Raw genomic sequence first — 20,330 nt, 5'->3', positions numbered from 1 at the left:
CTTTAACCATATTTGTTGACCAAGCACGCACTAGACGAACTTTTATTTAAATTGTATTGAAAAAACGACTGTTTCTTTTTTTCTTTTGGGCAAAAAAAAACGACCGTTTCTTTTCTTATGTATGTAAATGTATTAAGCACTAAACACCAAACTTAATTGTTCAAAAAGAAGATAATAAAGCAATTAGAATTTTTGCCCGAGGGTACACTAGCATTGAAATGAGTGAAAGAGAGAGGAGGACAAGAGCATTTAATGCCCTCTTTGTTCGTATTCTCTGTCTTCGGTGTAGGATAGATATATCCATGGGGTAGGCCATGTAGTCCAATTGAATTTCCTTCCATTTTGTTAACCTGACAAGGGATAATGGGCCTGAAACATCTATTATGGGCCTTTAGAATAAGAAGATTCAATGCTTTGTTTTATCCTTTTGTGTTCTTCTCGCTCATTTTTTTTTTGTGGGTCAAGTTTAAAAGATGAAAATATCCTTATCTATGTACATTGAAATGTGTTATGTGTTATCTTTTAAACTTGACCCACAAAAAAAATGAGCGAGGAACATTGAAATGTACACATATATGTACATTGAAATGTGTTATGTGTTAAGGTGTCGAAGTAAAAACATTGAGAGTTTTATAAGATGGGAGAAATATTATAAATTTTAAAATCAAAACTGGTTTTGGTGGTTAAAATAGATCGAAACCTAAAGCAAAATGAACAGAGTAACATGACTACGGTCTTTGGTCCGACAAGGTCAGGCACTGAAAAACATCTCACACCTAATATTTGGTTTTTCTCTTGATTTGTTATTATCAGTTTATATGACTAATACAATTAGCAATATCTATAGCTAATTATAATCGATCTTTTAGATAATTATTATGACAACATAAGCAATGGAGTATATCTTTCCTGTACAATGAACGTACTTGTACTTCAACACACTGTAGACATTTTTACACGTAGAAAGGGAAACGGAAGAAACTATAAGAAAATTATAATACGGATAAAGTTCATGTCCCAATCACTCGTTATCTTTATCAATTTTTTTCGCTTCTTTCATTTTGTTTTCTTCCTAATTTTGTTTCTCTTTTTGTTCTTCGACTCCTCAAAATTTCTTCCCTTGCTATAAACTCTCTGGTTCATAATCTTTCACATAATATGAAAAAGTTATGTTGATCGATGTCTCTAACGTGCTTATTTTAAGATTAAAGAAACGTGAACATCGGAGTTTGTTTCGGTGTATTAAGTAAAATATCTTGATCTAAAGATGGGTTTGTTTTTGTAATTAATTACTCGGTAAGAAAAGTCGAGCCGCTTTATTTTCCAACATCGCTTTAACGAGTAGTAGTAGTAGTTAAAGAAGTAGGGTAAGATTGTTGGCCACTTGAGTCGTATGTGACAATGAATTTAGGATTATTATATCCTTTTTGATAATAACATTATTAAAACGAATGATGGATTTGACCAAAAGTAATTAGATATTTCATTTTCATGTATTAATTCTATAAAGTTATTATCAGGAAAGATAAGCTTTTCTTAAGACTGTGCGAAATGTCTGTTTCTCATTGGCACCTCGTTGGCATCATATATCCTCCGAAGTCCAAACCATCATATATATATATATATATATATATTTAGCTTACATTTTCATTCGATCTACTATATTTATATAAAAAAAAAAAACAAATTTTAGGAGAAGTGGAAAATTTGTAATTAGAAGCAACAACGTAACATACGGTCAAATATAACTTTAAGAAAAACAGAATTACAAACGATAAACTTATGTTAACTAGGTTTTACTTTCCCTTACCAACCAAAGTACTATATGTTCGATTCTCATGGACTACAGACAAATACCAGATTAATGTATCATGTCTTGATTATAGATTCCCCCAAATAAAATATTTGTTTAGAGACGTTTAAAATACTATATTCTTACTGTAGTAACGGTAATAATCTATATGAAGAATCACAAATTACGGATTTTTTTATTTTATTTTGAAAGTTAAATGGATATTATTAGATCGTAAATATATCAAAAAGCTTAATATATCACACGCGGCAAGTCGAGGAGCTTGCAAATACAAACAAGCCAAGGCACCGTTTAATTAGTAGTATAAAATTAAGACAACAGAACGAAACTTAAAAAAATCAAAAATGAAGAATTTGTCTTCTCTTACGGCTCTTATCAGAAAATGGCGATATTTAAGTTAACCACGACACGTGTGTACTACTGCTAGGCAGAAATATTCAGGCACTACCACAGATCAACTGCCAAGTCATCTCTTTGATGTCCCAAAGCATTGATCTCTCATCTCTGATTACAACCACTTGGCTAGTTTTCCATGGCTGTTTTCGATATTTTTGATTGTCACTTCTGATTTTATTTATACGAGTTCAAATACGACTTTAGAATTAAACTCTTAATATAGGAAAAAAATGTTCAGCTATAGTAAGTATAGCTAGTATATGTTCACACATCCCAATTTAAAAAATGTATTATCAACTACATTAAGTAAATGTATTACATGGTCATATATACCATCTATATAATGATATGTGCTCAACATCACGATCATTTTATTCTGGTATGCTCTTTGTCAGAATCCGATGTTGACCATTTTTGACTGGCTTTGACCGTTATTGACCAACAAATTTTAAATTTTCAAAATTTTATTATAGTATTGGAAACAAAAAAATAAAATTGTTTTATAGAATAATTTCTGGCTTTTATTAATTAACAAAATATCTATATTAATTATAAAGATATATTTTACATTTGTTAATGCAATCAATCTTATAATAGTTTTTTTCAATTGTAAAACTTAACTTTAAATAAACTAAAAATCATTAATAAATTTTTCAGATATTAAAACTTTTATTTTACCACATATCCTACTATATTAATTGAGAAGTACAAATTTGAAACTAACCTTATAATTTGTGCTGTATATGTTGTGATTTGAATTTTTAAAAATAAAGATATATTACTCAATTTATGAAGAAAACAATGTGTGTTTTAGTGTTCCACATCGGTGGATTAGTAAAACTAAATTTATGTGGTTGATAAAATTAATAAATTTTATTTTCTCACAATTACAATATTATAATTATTTTAAAATATTTCACAAAATAATGGTACAAATACAGCAAACAAACAATATAAAACTGTGTAATATACATCAAACAAATTAAAATGTTATAATATTATAAAGTGATTAGTATTCAGAAAGATATATGTTGATTTACCAAAGAATTGCAATGTTAAGTAAATACTGTCCATATTTTATTTATTATAACATAAATTTTCTGGTTTTAGTTTAAGTTTCAATATCTTAAAAACTGTTAATGATTTATTTTCAATTTTATTTAAGTTTTGAACTTTTTTTTTAAAAACTAACTATTATAAGATTAATGCATTAAACATATATAATATATCTTTATATTGGATATAGATATGTTTTTTTTAACCATAAATGATTCAACAAAACAATTTTAATACTTTTGTTTCTAATACTAAAAAAAAAAAGTTTTGCTGGTCAACACCAGACATATCTAGTCAACGTCGGATTCTGACAAACAATGTACTAAAATAAAAATGATCGTGATGTTGAGCAAATGCCATCATATAGTTAGTACATGTGGCCATAAAATACATTTATTTTGTGTAGTTAGCTATACATTTTTAAAGTTAGTACGTGTGGTCATGTATTAAGCTTTTTAAAGTTGGTAGTGTAGTCATGTATTAAGCTATACTTGGTGTAGCTCACTATCTTTTTTCTTACTTTTAATTTTAGTTGATAATTATTTTTTGTTAATTTGTATTTTTTTTCTAAAGATCAGATTTAACTATAAATTAAAAGACTAGGGTTTGAAAATGTCGTATCTAGATGGCCCAATTTTATCTTTTTTTGCTTGTATTAATTAGTCAAAAGAAATTTCCGACAAGCAAGGTGAACGTTAACCTTAAACTAATCAGAAAAGCAAGAATTAAAGTTGTTGTTCACATTAATACTAATATTGTTAAATTGTTATCGCTATCATGAAGAAAATAAAATCTAGATGATCTGGTTCAACTCTGCTGACAAGAAAAAAAATGAGGTTTTTTTAGGTTTAGGGTGACCATAGCTTCTTTCTAATTTTCTGAAATAGTTAAAAACGGAAAATGTAGTTTATGATAAAAAGTAAAAAATAAAAATATTGTAAGGAATGAAAAAAAATAGACGAATATACCTTCTTAATTCTCTAAAGTACCATAACTGTTTTAGATATTTTTTAAAAAACCACAATTAACTTCGAGAGAAAGTTTTTCAAAAGCAATTGTATGAAGTCTTTCCAATATATATAAGCCATTCTATTTGTTGCTACTTTCTAAATGATGTTCGTAGAAAAAGGAACAGAAAAAGGAAAATATTACAATTTCTGAAGAATCATTATGTCTCTGATTTATCATAAGTTTAAATAAGAATTTAGAAACAAATAATACACGTGTACATATAATTGTCAATTTGTAAATGGGGAAGTAAATATATTTTTAAAAAGGTAAGAGAATGTCAACAAATGATCACAGATGAGTTGGCAAAAAGTAATAAGATCACATGCATGGAAGATTTACGTGTGGTGAAGGTAACATGTAGTAATCTTTTTTTCTTTTCAGCATAACATGTACTAATCTTATCTACAAAAAAATACGCGAGATAAAAACAATAATCTTGCAAGCAACAAAAACTAAACGAGGAGTTAAAAATTAAACCATCCCTTATCCCGATTTTACACATAATAGTTGAAAGATTTGCTACGTGGATATTGAAGACTTACTACAATAGAAGTATTGGTGAATTAGAATTCTCCTTTTATTACATACTTTGATATTAGTTCAGGCTTCGATTCTAAATCTCCGATTAGAAAAAAATGCGTAAGCAAATTGCTGGAAGGATATTATCCCATAGTCCACCAAACAATAGTACTTAATCACAATATTTTGTTTATAGTTTATGTGATGTAATCAATATTTGTTTTAGAATGCAAATACAACAAAAAGTCAGTCACATTCACATCTAATAAAATTCATACGTATAACTAACACCCGTCCCACATCCTGAATTGTGAACGTTAGATCTGTCGCACAATATTGTGATTAATCATAAGAAAATATAAGGCATAATCTGTTGCATATAATATTTTTATATTCGGCAGAGATGCACTGAAAAAAAACAAGAATATACTAATAATCTCATATTTTTGTGTGCATCCGCCAATGTAGTTGTGCACGTTGATCATTTAAGCCCCCAAGAGAAAAGGGAAAAAAAATCATTCAACCCACAATTTGATGATAAACGCGTTTAACACATTTTGACATCAAACACAGTGCATCCGCGTTCAAACTCCATATATAACAAATTTCCTATAGGATTAGGAATCACTTTAATTGTTTAAAAATGATCAGTTCAGAAATGATAATTTATTTTATCATTTTTATTTATGATCCATTAATTATTGCGATGACAGCATTTGATATGCACCCACATCATCAAACACATCAGTAACAGTTGTTCCATTTCCATGTTCACATCGACCAGAATGCGGTACATATTTAAAGATAAGATCATATGTGTGTGTAAATTATATATATATATATATATAGTACGTAGAATATGATCACAATTCACAATCATAATTGTCCAAACTCCAAAATACCCAGAATTCTTTTTTTTTTCAGAAAAGAGTTTCAGATGAGGACGATTGCATATTAAAGAGATTTTATACTTACTATTTTTCACTTTGAATATTTTAATAAAATTTTAAAACTATTGATATCATATTACTGACAATTTGTTTTTTTATAGAAAGAAAGCTTTATAAAAAGATCATACTAACTACATTAAAAAGTAGTAAAAGAAAAAAAAAGGTGGAAATTATTAATCAGTAGTTAGATGATTAGTTTCGCGTTGAAATGAAACTCGACTTAACAAGTGATAGCGACGACTCTAGAAACAGCCAAAATCCGCCCTATTGCTACCTGTCGACCCACAAATAGTTTAGCTCAAAATTGAATGAAAATTTTACAATAAAGCAACCCAAAGTTTTTATCTTATTATATGCTAAGGACCCCCTCGAACCAAAATAAATAAATCAAAGTTTTATACAACTATTAACAACATAACAATCTCAGCCTCATCACACATCATATAAAGGAGATAGCCAACATCACAATACAAAGAGATTCCAAAAAAAAAAAAAAAATCTCTGAGTAAAATTCCGATGAGATGACGGAAGGAGGAGAATATCCTCCTGCGATGATATCATCAGATCCATTCATGTCCATGAAGAAGATGAAGAAGAGCAACGTACACAACAAGAACAACCAGAGAAGGTTTAGCGACGAGCAGATCAAGTCACTGGAGATGATGTTTGAGTCTGAGACAAGACTTGAGCCAAGGAAGAAGGTTCAATTAGCTAGAGAGCTAGGGTTGCAGCCGAGGCAAGTGGCTATATGGTTTCAGAACAAGAGGGCTCGTTGGAAATCGAAGCAGCTCGAGACAGAGTACAACATTCTCAGACAAAACTACGACAACTTGGCTTCTCAGTTTGAGTCTCTCAAGAAAGAAAAGCAAGCATTAGTCTCCGAGGTATGTTCTCTATACTCTGTTTGTATATATAGACATGGTTAATTAAGGAGAGTGATCAGATGATTGATGAATAAATTCTATGTTTTTTTTTGGTTAAGCATGATAATTAAGAATCTAGAATGCTTTAGTAGTTGTAAACTGCAGTTAATATGGTGAAATATTACAAACAAGAAGTGATCATGTAATAAATGATGGGCGTTAATGGTTGTATACTGCAATTAATGACTAAAAAGCTGTCTGATCTGTTGGTTAAATACTAGTTTAATTAAGGAATGATCAGGTGATTATAAAATGCTCTGTTTTCATGGTTTATTGAAGCAAGGTATTGAGTTGTTGTTATACCTGCCTTTATGCAGTTGCAGAGGCTAAACGAGGAGATGCTACACCAAACAAAGGAACAAGAAAGGCAGTGTTGTGGTGATCAAGCTGTGGTGGCTCTAAGCAGCACAGATCATGAATCAGAAAACGAAGAGAACCACCCAAGGTGTGAACCGGAGGAGGTTAGACCGGAGATGGAGATGTATGATGAGAAAGGTCATCATGGGGTTTTGTGTGAACATCATGATCATGATGATGAAGATGGTTATAACAGCAACATCAAGAGAGAGGAGTATTTTGGTGGGTTTGAGGAAGAACCAGATCACTTAATGAACATTGTTGAACCAGCTGATAGTTGCTTGACATCGTCTGATGACTGGAGAGGTTTCAAATCAGACACTAGTCTCTTGCACCAATCCAGCAGCAATTACCCTTGGTGGGATTTTTGGTCCTAAAACTTTAGCTCTTCAGATATAAGATGATGAAACATATTCAAATCGAAATTTATCGGGATGCATAGCATGAACCGAAGCCACGGATATAGAGGTGTTCAGTCCAGCAAACCGACAGCGGGGATTTTGCTGAATTTCATGGTTTTGTCTCTGTATAAATTGTGTTAGAAAGTCGTATATTCTCAGTTAGTCTTTGTAATTTTGTTTGTAGTAGTAAAGTACTCATTATGGTTTGTAGCTGAGTAGTAAGTTTAAGACTTAATAGATTTGGATGAATAAAAAATCAAAGGCAGGTTAATCATAATATATATATATATATAAAAGTTATGCGTCAATATGTTAAGATCAGGACAAGAACTAAGTTGGTACTTGGGTTTAGTGACAAAAACAGAGCAAACAGAGCAAAGATTTAGGGCAAAATCATGAAATTCAGATGAAATAGAAGTAAAGGAAGCAGAAATCGAAGATAATAATGGTAAAATCAGAGCAAATTGCGCATGAAATTGCATCTTTCTCTAACTCATAACTCAATATGTGTTTCTCATTGAGAGACGAAGTTCACGTATTTATAAACTAGTGATATGTATTTGTTTGGGACTCAAGTTTTCGTAGCTAACGGTTATAAGTTAATGACTCTGTTGTTTCCTTTTTTCACTTAGGTTATGAAAGTTCACAGCTGTTAGTCGGTTCGGGTAAAAAATTATTGTGACGCGCTATCAAAATGTAAATCATCCTCTTGCCGTCTTGCGCCGTTGTGTCGAGCAATTTAAGTACGACGCCGTCTCTTAGTTACAGCTGATATGGGCTTTTATATTAAGCACTTGTAATATATGGGCTTTTATATTAAACACTTGTAATATATGGGCTTTTATATTAAACACTTGTAATATATGGGCTTTTCTAAACCAGATCTAACCTTACATACAGCTCCTAAATTCGTAGTTGCAATAAAACATGTATTACCGATTTCCATGCGTATACTAGCTAATACATCGATAAATTTGTATTTTTTTTTTTCATATTAAAAGTTACAAAGGAAGAAAAAAAAAACTAATAGAAAAACATTGAAATGATAAAATGAAACTGGTCTTTATAGCTAATGCACTGATGAATCAACAATATTTTTGAATTAAGATTCGATCGCACAGTCTAAGCTAGATGGAGATTTGATTCTGATAATTAAAGTGTCACATAGACTCAACTTCTTCTTCTTCTTTTTTTTTTTTTTTTTTTTTTTTTTTTTTTGTTGTTGTTGTTGTTTTAATGTTAACATAGAGAGACTCAACTTGCATGCAAATGAATCTCAATTCACACCACACGTCGTTAATCGTATGAGTTTTTCTGCAAACCAGACCAAGATACTCAAAAATATTATATAGCTAACATTATTTATTGGTTGTGTGGCAGAGGAACACTAAAGTGTAACAAAGTGAAGAAAGCTATTAATTAGATTCTCTTTCAAATAGTTTACTTCGAAATATTGTATATTATTCGGGTCTCCATGAAAATAACATGTTGCGCCATATCTTGAATACTCTTTTTCTTTTCTTTTCTTTCTTGAAAGATCTTACTTTAATTTGGTAGATTTCCGAATATCGAGCATGGACAAATGAAAAAGTCAACATCTCAAATTGTCTCAAGAGGTTTCCCATATATATTTATTTTATAAAGAAAAAAGGGAGGAAAACAAGAGTCAACCCCTTTGAAGAAGTTAGACCCCATGCATGCATTCTGAAATTAGTGTTAAGATTTGGACCAGCGATCGTTGTAAGTTGTAACTTGCATTTTTATTCGAGATCGTTACTCCAAAATATATGATATGTTGAATACTTGAATTAATCGGTTATTCTCGATATTGTGATTATTATATTTAATTACCCTATCAGTAAGATTATTAATAACTCAAAGTGTATCATAATAGTATCGAGTAATCGACCAAAGTTTTAATGTGATCCATATCTATCCGATCCGGACAGTATAGTGTAGACTTTCATAATGTTCTTTCGGAAAAAGTATATATAGTAAGATTTTAAAAAGAGGAATTTTCAATTATTACAAGAGCTTTTGACACATCGTACGTCAACAAGATGCGACATGGATTGGAGCTGTTCTGATATTCTGATTAAGATCATGGCAGCGAATCTATTCATTCAAATTGCTAAGCAAAAGTTGGTTAGGCAATCTATAAGATAAAATAAAAATATTGCCATCACAGAAAAGCCACCGTAGATTTTTCTTTTATTTTAATAAACTTGCTTATATTACATACTTCCTCATATATATTTTTTTTTAAACTATCTAATGTGATTAAAGTCCAGAGACAACAGATTGTTTTAAAACATGGGAGAATTAGGATTAAGGGGATAACAATCAAAAATCAAAATTGAATTATTTTCATATATAATATCAATGCTATTGTTGTTTGCGTATATAATTAACACAAATACACAATGGTTGGGATGCCAGGTTGGTGACTTTTGTGTTGTGTCGCGATTATTTTTTTGGTAGTTCAATGCGTATTGTTTCATTGGCCGAATAAATTCCATGGATTAACAATTGATAAACATATATCTCATGGTTTGCTATTTAAGTTTTAGACGACTTTTCTAAGTCTCCAAAAATATCTTGCATAGAGAATTTTAATTTCATATACATATAAACCATATCTCTCTTGGTTATTCGACATCTGAGGCAAATTATGTATATAACCATATCTCTCTTAGTTATTCGATATATCTCATGAGATTCTAAGAATAATGTTGCGAGTCCATTTGCATTCATCTGTATAAAGTACAAAGATGCTGTGATGCTGTGTGTACCTAGCTAGCTAAGCTACGGCAGTCCACTAAGGTACCATAGGTCCATAGGTTCTATCAATGTATAATTAAATTAAATAGCAGATGTAAATAAATATGCATGACAACTTTAGTACTGTGATAAAAAATACTTTTCAAATTTCGACAAGCTTAACTACAGTATGTACTGTTGGCTATATAAAGTAGTTTTGCCTACAAAATACTTTTGAGTATAGGTTATATTGCATGGTACAATTAAATTCGAAATAATTATTGTCATGTATGGTCAATTTTGAAATTAACACACTAACGACATTTTAGTTTGCCCCGTTTATAAGGGCAAGGATCACACATTAGGCTACGTTCATATAGAGACACCCCCTTCCAAGAAATCGACGTACCGAATTAAATGTATCATCAAGTTTATAGAGACACTTTTGGTTTCATATGACAATTAGCTAATACTTTCTTTAATTACATGTATCATCAAGTTTATATTGTGATGACCAAATTGTGAATAAATAGCTCTAAGCTGGGGGGGGGGGGGGGGGGATGTTGCAATCACTATCAAACTATTTATCGACCCAAGTCTCGTCTTTGGATTGATCCTCACTTATTAAAGACCAGAACAAAACAAAAGAAAACAAAACATATACATAAATAAGCATGACAGAAGAAGATGCATGCGCACACTTATGTACAAACATGCATAGTTTTGTAAAGTTTTTTGTTGTTTCTTTAAAATTATGCGAGTTTAGCTTTTAAGATAAAAAAAGACTAAAGTTATATTGATAATATACCTAATGCTAAGTTGAAGTTCTATCAACGGCCAGGCACTTCTCAATGTGAGACGTGATAAATCTCAGACCGTTGATGTAAGCCATCGACAAGAACTTGATAACCGATAGTTAGGGACCATATAGATTTTGTGTTTAAGCACAGATCACGTGGATGGTCTGATTAGCCTTAAATAACCATAATGCCCTTGCCTTTGAATATGTCTATGTTTAGGCGGTGGGTATTATAGTCATTTGCTCGGTAAGTATTCTGCATGCGCCAAGTGTGCATATGTCAATTATACAACACTCTGAAAATTTGACACGATTAAACGCTTTGTCCGATCCTCACATGTGTGGGCGTAACGGAAAGCGAAGGATTCTGATCGGTCAAATTTGGAAACGAAATCGACGATGTAAATCTGATGGTACCGTCACTTGGGGTACACAAGACATATATAGCCAACAACAAAGATCCAAAGCAATACATTTGTGTCTGAGGAACATGTTTTAAATTTTTGGGCCCGAACGGTCAATCTATAGCTGAAATCCTCACCTAAAGGTCAAAATTCAAATAGTATAAGTTTTGTATCTTTTTGCGAAAAAATATTATATAAGTTAAGTATCTAATTAAACCTTTTTAAAACAGAAAAAAGCATCTGATTAAAATTCATATATGTATGTGTATATATACATATGTGATATACTGAGATGTATGTTTAATTCGTTGTAGTATTTCTTTTGTTTACAAGTCCGCGATCCTATATATATACTATAAAGAAATACCAGGAATCTTCTACATCGAAAATATTTCATAAGGGGATCTTTCTATTGAAACATAAACTGCTCACAATAATCATGTGGCTTTCAGAATATATAAATAGATGAAAGTAATATGTATATACTATGTGATAAGATGACCTTAAAACTAATGATGTATAGTGATCAATGACTAACTTTGTAATAGAATTGTCAAATGTATGGTGGTTAATATTTTATACATATAATTATAAATAGTAACTGTTTTTAGCTAAACAAACAGCTAGAAGTTGAAGAAATTGTATTTATAGCTGTCATAGCGTCATGTAACAACACATAAAGGGAGGTTAACAAATTAATGTATAAATTTAATTTGTCTCGTGGATAAGTAGCAAGCACAACCGTATACGCTATTATCTGTTTACAATATGGAGTTTAAAATCTTTTTAACTTTTTCAAACCACGGTTGATTATGCATCATTTGTCCATTTGCCATATATATAATGGCATGTTGGGTTATTATATTAGAGAAAACCAAATTAAAAACTAGTGAAAACGCACATGTAAACAAGGCATTGGAGAACTCATTAATCGCTCCCACGTCCGTGATAAAAAACATATCAGAATTAGAAAGTGTCAAGCGGTTACAAGTTATAACTCCTGAATCCTGACTGATTAATCAAGAACTAGTCAAATATTAAAATACTGAATAATCAAATCCATCGATTATAATATACTACTGCGCACGCATTCATATTTTTATTTATTTATTGGATACACTTAAGATCAAATTGTAGATTCTTCAATAGTTTGGTATAAACCTAAGTCTTTACGATAACCTAGACTGTAAATAGATTTTCCGATTCGATATTATTTTAAAATGATACTTATATATATCAGTAAAATCATTTTCTTATATAGCTCTTAGGGGTATATTCAACTTGACATTTTAAGTGATTTGTGTAAAAGTTACAAATATTATATTATTCAATCATGAATTTTAAAAAGTCTCATGAAATCCACTGTTATTCAACTGATGATTTATAAATCTACTTTGAAATCCACTGTTATTCAAAACAGTTTGTGAATTTGGATTTTAATAAGTTTTAGAGATTCTGGAAAATTTAGGAGGATTTGTTTTGTTAAAAATACAGAAATACAAATCTCATGGTTTTAGATGAGATTTGAAATTTTTTTACGATAAATCATATCAACTCCTCTAAAATCTATTAAAATTACAAATTATCAAATTCTCCAAAACCATTGTTTCGATACACCCCCGAACAGTCGAGTTTAGTACGTTAATGAATTATGTTTTAACTTTAGGCTTTCTTTTTTTTTTTTTACCGTAGGAGATGGAACACGTGCCCAACAGTATGACGTCTTAACTAAGAAGGAGAATATCCCGCGGGATTGGAGAGCTTAACGCGCACGCGCCCACGTATGACGGCGCCAAACCGTTATAATCTTAAGTATTTGCTTGATAGTAACGTAACGTACCGTTATAAATTTTGTAATCAATTAGTTAGTTTTGAACTTTTTAGAATTAATTACAATATAAATTTGGGAATTAAAAGAAGAAAACTATGAACCTTACCAAAAAAAAAAGAACCCATGGTAAGGTGTTAAAAAAGAAGAAGATAAAACCCATTGTAAAAAAAGATAAACAGATAGATGAGTGATTAGTTATAGATAAGTGAGGTCAATTGGATCACCAAATAATAGATAAAATTCATTTTACTAATACATGATTTATGTTTGATTCAACGGTTACGATGATAATTAGTAGTGTTTACAATAAGTTAATCGATGTAACCATCACAGTACACCTATTTTAATACAACAATATCTATTAGTATAAAAATTCATATTTTCTTTTATTTGCGACTTAAGCCACCTGTTGCAACTCCATTTGTTATAAGTGAAACTTATTTTTATTAAAGGCTATTTAATAGTATGCACTATTACATATTACAATTATTCGTTACATTCTGGAATCCTTTTGAAACGATTACATTCAAAGTGGTCTTGCTTTTTTTTTTTTTTTTAACACCTTTAGTTTGATGTTTATATTTTTGTCAAATAGAACGGTGAACAAGACTCTTCTGCAATCATCTTTTTCTTGTGGCTGAACGGTCTTGCTTTAATTTTCCTTTATATATAAAAAAAAAACACTAGAATCAAATCTACAAGCACTATCGATTTTTCAATTATAAGATATCAATCCAAAAATATTCAAAATCAACGTCGATTGATCTCATGTAATCGAGCTTGGCAACTATAATTTATCTAGGGAAGTTACATACACGTATTTTATGTACCCTTTTTACCAATATTGAGGTGTCTAATATCTGCAACTTGCGTTATTAAAGTGACCTGACTTCGCCTTGCTATACTCTCCATATACTGATATACATGTGAAACATCAGATCTTATATAAAATTGTGCTTACTTCTCGGAAAACATAACTACTAGAATATTAGCTAAAACGAAAATAGAATGAAATGAAAAATTATATATATGTCGAACAATGAACACATTCTTTAAACAAAGAGAGAGTGACAATAACAAATTACACAAATATCAATTATTTAAGAAATATACTTTAAAATTATATACTAAATGGACATATATACATTAATAAAAAAATTGTAGCCAGAGAAGTCCTCTGAATGCCTATATAAATACCAGAGCTATCTGTTAATCTTTAAGCCCCACAGGCAAACGACACTCTCCTTTAGTTTTCTCCTCTCTATCTCTCTCTCTTCACTTACTTTGCTTTAATCGGCCATGGCTACGAAACTCGAAAGCTCCTTGATCTTTGCCCTTTTGTCCAAATGCAGCGTACTAAGCCAAACTAACCTCGCTTTCTCTCTCCTCGCCGTCACAATCATCTGGCTCGCCATATCTCTCTTCTTCTGGACCTATCCCGGAGGACCCGCTTGGGGGAAATACCTCTTCCGCCGGTTAGCATCCGGTTCATACAAAACCGGTAACGTTATCCCCGGTCCAAGAGGCTTCCCTCTTGTTGGAAGCATGTCACTCATGTCAAGCACTCTAGCTCACCGTCGAATCGCTGATGTTGCTGAGAAATTCGGAGCCAAGCGGCTCATGGCTTTCAGCTTAGGTGAGACTCGTGTGATCGTCACGTGCAATCCCGACGTCGCCAAAGAGATTCTCAACAGCCCTGTTTTTGCTGACCGGCCGGTTAAAGAATCGGCTTACTCTCTGATGTTTAACAGAGCGATTGGTTTTGCACCGCACGGTGTTTACTGGCGAACGCTTCGACGTATCGCTTCGAACCATCTCTTTAGTCCTAAACAAATCAGACGAGCGGAGACTCAACGGCGCGTGATCTCGAGCCAGATGGTTGAGTTTCTTGAAAAACAGAGTAGTAAGAACGGACTCTGTTCTGTTCGTGAGTTGCTTAAAACGGCGTCGCTTAACAACATGATGTGCTCTGTTTTCGGACAAGAGTACGAGCTTGAGCAAGACCATGTTGAGTTACGTGAATTGGTCGAAGAAGGTTATGATCTACTCGGAACATTGAACTGGACCGATCACCTTCCTTGGTTATCCGAGTTTGATCCTCAGAGTATCCGGTCTAGATGTTCCACACTCGTACCGATGGTAAACCGGTTTGTATCCCGGATCATATCCGAACACCGTAATCAAACCGGTGATTCTCCTCGCGATTTCGTCGACGTTTTGCTCTCTCTCCATGGTTCGGATCAACTATCCGACCCGGACATAATCGCCGTTCTTTGGGTATGCATACCAAATTTATTTAATTATTATTTTTATTAAACTATATATATATTTGTCAAAATTTTGCTTAAGAATTTTCTATAAGAACTTGAATTTTGAGAGTGACCGTGGGATAATTAAAAAAATGCTTGACATCAAATTAGTAAATTTTATATTTATTAACAGATTCTATAAAAAGTAACAAGTACACTAAAAAAATATCGCATTTGTTTTTTTTTTGTTACAGGAGATGATATTCAGAGGAACAGACACGGTAGCGGTTTTAATCGAGTGGATTCTGGCTAGGATGGTCCTTCATCCAGATATTCAATCGACGGTACAGGATGAGCTAGATCGAGTGGTCGGGAAATCAAGGGCCGTAGATGAATCTGACTTGGCTTCACTTCCATATCTGACGGCTGTGGTGAAAGAAGTGCTGAGGCTTCACCCTCCAGGCCCACTTCTATCATGGGCCCGTTTGGCCATAACTGACACGATCGTTGATGGTCGTCTCGTTCCGGCAGGGACCACAGCAATGGTGAACATGTGGGCCGTATCGCATGACCCACACGTGTGGGTTGATCCTTTGGAGTTTAAACCCGAGAGGTTCGTGGCAAAAGAAGGTGAGGCGGAGTATTCGGTTCTCGGGTCGGATTTGAGGCTTGCACCGTTCGGGTCGGGTCGTCGTATCTGTCCAGGGAAGAATCTTGGTTTGACCACCGTTACGTTTTGGACCGCGACGTTGTTGCATGAGTTTCAATGGGGACCGTCGGATGTGAACGGCGTTGACTTATCTGAGAAACTGAGGCTTTCGTGTGAGATGGCTAGTCCTCTTGCCGCTAAAGTGTGCCGTAGGCGCAGTTAAAAAAAAAAGAAGAAGCAAAGTTAAAAAGACTGGAGACAAATTATATTAATTAAGCAGCTTTTTTTCGTTTTATTAGAACTAACTTTCTTTTGCCTTTGTGCTTGTGTGTGTAAGGTTGGTGTTGTGAGTCTGAGAAGAGAGTGATGTGGGTTTGTTGTAGGGTTGTACATACATGAAAGTAAACAAGTAATCTTTATTTATATTTACACCATAATGCGCTTTTTAGTTGATTAAATTAACTAATCGAAAAATTAACTTAATTTCATACATATTTGATGTTGTTCGCCCACAAATTTGATTACTTCCCAACTAAAAATTCGTACGGTTTTGATATTTCTAACATTTTTTATATAACAATAGAATGAATTATTCTATTATACACAAAGATTGCAACTGGATATTAAATTATAAAATCAATATCAAGAGATCTTGGTGAACGATCTTTGCAAGTCCACAAAACATTCTTTAATTCTTATTATAACAATCACTTGTGTACTAAGTTGCATAAAACATGAATTTTTTAAATTTTTTTATATCAAAACACAGTTCACGTACGCTTTATTTTATTAAAAAGATTAAAACTAGCTTTCTTGGAATCAAAACTGTTATTAATTTAGAATAACGTTTTCATATTTCTATTCGTATATCCAATACGTACTGTACATGAAAAAAACAGCACTTGAAGACCAAGTAAAATAACTATATTAAATAGTGTACTAATTCACATTCTAACATTCAATGAATAAATTTCCTCGAATAGGTAAAATTAAAATCCAACTTTCTTTCATTTGCTCGTGTCCTTCCCCTTTTTCTTTTGGACATCTTGAGTTGTGTATCTTTAAAGTGGCAAAAAATAACCGACAGTTTAAAGGTTCAAAATTAAACATGTGCAGAGTTTTTGCTAAAAATAGCAAGGTTTTTTGTTTTCATATAAACATTCCTTAATCCTTTGAAAAGTTGAAATTGTACATATGATATGCTTTGAAAAACGGTAACAGGTAAAGTAACCGTTGTAGTTTTGTAGTTATAGGCAAAAGTTATAATTGTAAGTTACTGTTGTAAACGGTAACAGGTAAAGTAACCGTTGTAGCTATGTGGGAGCGCCCAAGTATATAAAAGTCAAACTCATCAAAAAAAAAGGAAACAACCAAACAAAACCTAAAAAATTCTTTTTTTGTTATTTTGAAAAAACCCTAATCTTTTTTTGCTTATAAGTTTTTTTTTTTTGCAAATTTTTTTGCTTATAAGTTCTTCTTATGCATCTTGTTCGAAGTTACGTTGTTGCAGCCTCTCTCTATTTCTTTAAAACTTTCTTCTTATCTTCTCATTATGCAACTTACAACATATTTATACTTAGGTTAATGTTTAACCTATAGTTTGCATCAACACTAAACCCAACATTTAATGGGCTTGATTAACACAATAGCCCAATGGCCTTTAAACTCTTAACAACAACAAAAGTCTACTCTTCCTCTTCTCCCTCAGTCTCGTGACTCTCGTCGCTTCTTCTTCTTCTCCAATCTAAGAACTCTTATGATTCCTTCTTCTTCTCTTGTGAATCTTCTTACTCTTTCTCTATTTCAAGTTTGAGCATTAATCAAGGTTTGATTCCAACACTCCCTCTCAAACCCTTGATTAATCCCCAAATTCAAAATTGATTTTTGGATTCTCATCTCTCCATTATGCTTCAAGTTGCTTTCTTTTATCTGTCTAGATGTTCCTTTTACAGCATCTGCGTAACTCATCGGCAACATCTCCATCTCCCTCATTGGATTATGCTCAATGAGGTCTCCCTCTTTTTCCGTATCCCTTTCTTTCTCTGCCTTGTTCTTAATCTCGATTGCTCTCTGTTTTTCTTCACTCCTGCTCTGTTTCAGCTTGTTCACATGCAACTTTTTATCAACCTGAGAAACTTGTGCCATGTTTATATCTGCAGTGACTTTCTTGGTGGGATTTTGCATAACTCCGAGTTTCGATCTAAGCTCCTCAAACCTCTTAGTTCCCAGAGGCTTAGTGAGGATGTCAACGATTTGTTCATCGCCACTGCAGTATCTCAGGTTTATCACTCCTTCCTTTTCTGCTTCTCGAACCACATGATATCGTATTTGGATATGTTTCGTCCTCCTGTGTTGAACTGGATTTCTACCTATTGCAATTGCAGATGTATTGTCGCAGTATATTGGCACACTCTTGGTAGTGTCGACTCTCATTTCTCCCAGCAATCGTTTCAACCATACTGCATGATTAGTGGCTGAGCACAACGCCATATACTCTGCTTCTGCTGTAGATTGTGCAATAGTGTCTTGTTTTTATGTTTGCCATGTGAACATAGCGCTACCCAAGGTAAAACACATACCTGTAGTACTTCGCATGTCTTCTCTGCAGCCTGTCCAGTCATAATCAGAGAATCCAACCAACTCTACTTGATTGATCTCATTGAAATTCAATCCATAGTCTATAGTGCCTTGTATGTACCTTAACACCCGTTTTGTTTCTTGTAGGTTTTGTTCAGTAGGTTGAGACAAGCTTCTGGACAAGTACGATGCAGCAAAGGCAAGATCAGGTCTCGTTGCTGCAAGATACAAAAGTCCACCGATCATGCTTCGATACAGTCTTGGATTAGGTAGGATTTCACTTTCCTCTTGATTTTTCCCGTGAGGTGTTAGAGGTGTGCTCACAGGGTTGCAGCGATTCATTCCAAATTTTTCCAACAGCTGCTTAGCATACTTCCTTTGGCTTAAAAACACTCCGTCTTTGGTGTAGGTAATCTCAAACCCAAGAAAGTACTTGAGTTTTCCCAGATCAGTCATTTCAAAAGTTTTCTTCAGATTCTCTTTGAATTGGTTGATCATCTTCTCACTGCTCCCTGTAATGATAAGATCATCAACATATAGGCTAATAATCATAATTTCACCTTCACATTCTTTTGTGTACATTGCTGCATCACAATCACTTCTCTTGCATCCTTGTGACATGAAGTAAGAGTCAATCTTACTGTACCAAGCTCTTGGTGCCTGCTTTAATCCATATAGGGCTTTCTTTAGCTTGTAAACCATGTTCTCTGCGCCCTCTATCTCAAACCCTGGTGGTTGTTCAACATAAACCTCTTCTGTGATTTCTCCATTAAGGAATGCTGACTTAACATCCATTTGGTGCAGGTTCCACTTATTTTGGGAGGCTAAGGCTATTAGAGTTCTGATTGTGTCGTGTCTGGATACTGGGGCAAACGTTTCACCATAATTTTCTCCATAAGTTTGAGTAAACCCCCTGGCCACCAATCTTGCTTTCAGTTTATGAATCTCACCACTCTCATTTGTTTTCACTTTATATATCCATTTGACTGAAATCACTTTCTTGCCTTCAGGTAACCTTACCAGCTCCCAGGTCTCATTCTTGTTGATGATGTAGATTTCATCATCCATTGCAATTTTCCATTCCTTGCTGTTTATAGCGTCTTCAAATGTGGATGGCTCCTCCCAGATTAGATAGCATGCTTCTGCAACATGATTTGTGTTTTCCCCTTGTTCTTCTGTTTCATTATATATATCATCCAATCTTCTAACCTTGTGAACGACTCGAGAAGAGCTTCCAGGTTCAGTTTCTCCTCCACTTAACTGAAAAGGTATAGGACTTAGACCTTGTCTTTCATCTCTGAAATTTGATCTAGCTTCTGGACTAGTTTCATTTCTCTTTTGTATTTCTACATCTGTTTTCTGAGATGGGCTGACCTTACTGGGAGATTTCTCAGTTCTCTCGTTTACTTCTTCTTGAGTTTTCCAATTCCAACTTTTGTTTTCTTCAAACACCACATCTCTTGAAACTTCTATTCTCTTTGTACTTAGGACATACACCCTGTAACCCTTACTTATGGTGCTATATCCCATAAACACAGCCTTCTCTGACCTGTCATCTAGTTTTCTTCTTCTAGCTGCAGGTATCCACACATGACAAACGCAGCCAAATACCTTAAGGTGACCAACTGAGGGTTT

The 20,330-nt window shown here is 33.1% G+C and overlaps 2 protein-coding genes across 2 annotated transcripts; both read left to right on the top strand.

Annotated features, from left to right (window-relative positions):
* The first annotated feature begins 5,703 nt into the window (after positions 1 to 5,703).
* On the top strand, positions 5,704 to 7,703 carry LOC104793645 (homeobox-leucine zipper protein ATHB-7). The gene is made up of 2 exons (XM_010520043.3): positions 5,704 to 6,629; positions 6,986 to 7,703. The coding sequence occupies exons 1-2, from the start codon at positions 6,267 to 6,269 to the stop codon at positions 7,400 to 7,402; spliced, it is 780 nt and encodes a 259-aa protein (XP_010518345.2). The 5' UTR covers positions 5,704 to 6,266; the 3' UTR covers positions 7,403 to 7,703.
* A 6,586-nt stretch (positions 7,704 to 14,289) lies between these two features.
* Positions 14,290 to 16,552, top strand: LOC104699481 (cytochrome P450 78A6-like). Its single transcript, XM_087455304.1, has 2 exons — positions 14,290 to 15,497; positions 15,724 to 16,552. Exons 1-2 carry the CDS (start codon positions 14,520 to 14,522, stop codon positions 16,339 to 16,341), a joined length of 1,596 nt encoding a protein of 531 aa, XP_087311430.1. The 5' UTR covers positions 14,290 to 14,519; the 3' UTR covers positions 16,342 to 16,552.
* Positions 16,553 to 20,330: the final 3,778 nt, after the last annotated feature.

Source organism: Camelina sativa, chromosome 6 (genome assembly GCF_030686135.1).
Source record: "Camelina sativa cultivar CO46 ecotype springtype chromosome 6, ASM3068613v1".
NCBI lineage: Eukaryota > Viridiplantae > Streptophyta > Magnoliopsida > Brassicales > Brassicaceae > Camelina > Camelina sativa.
This window is presented reverse-complemented; position numbering and strand designations above follow the sequence as displayed.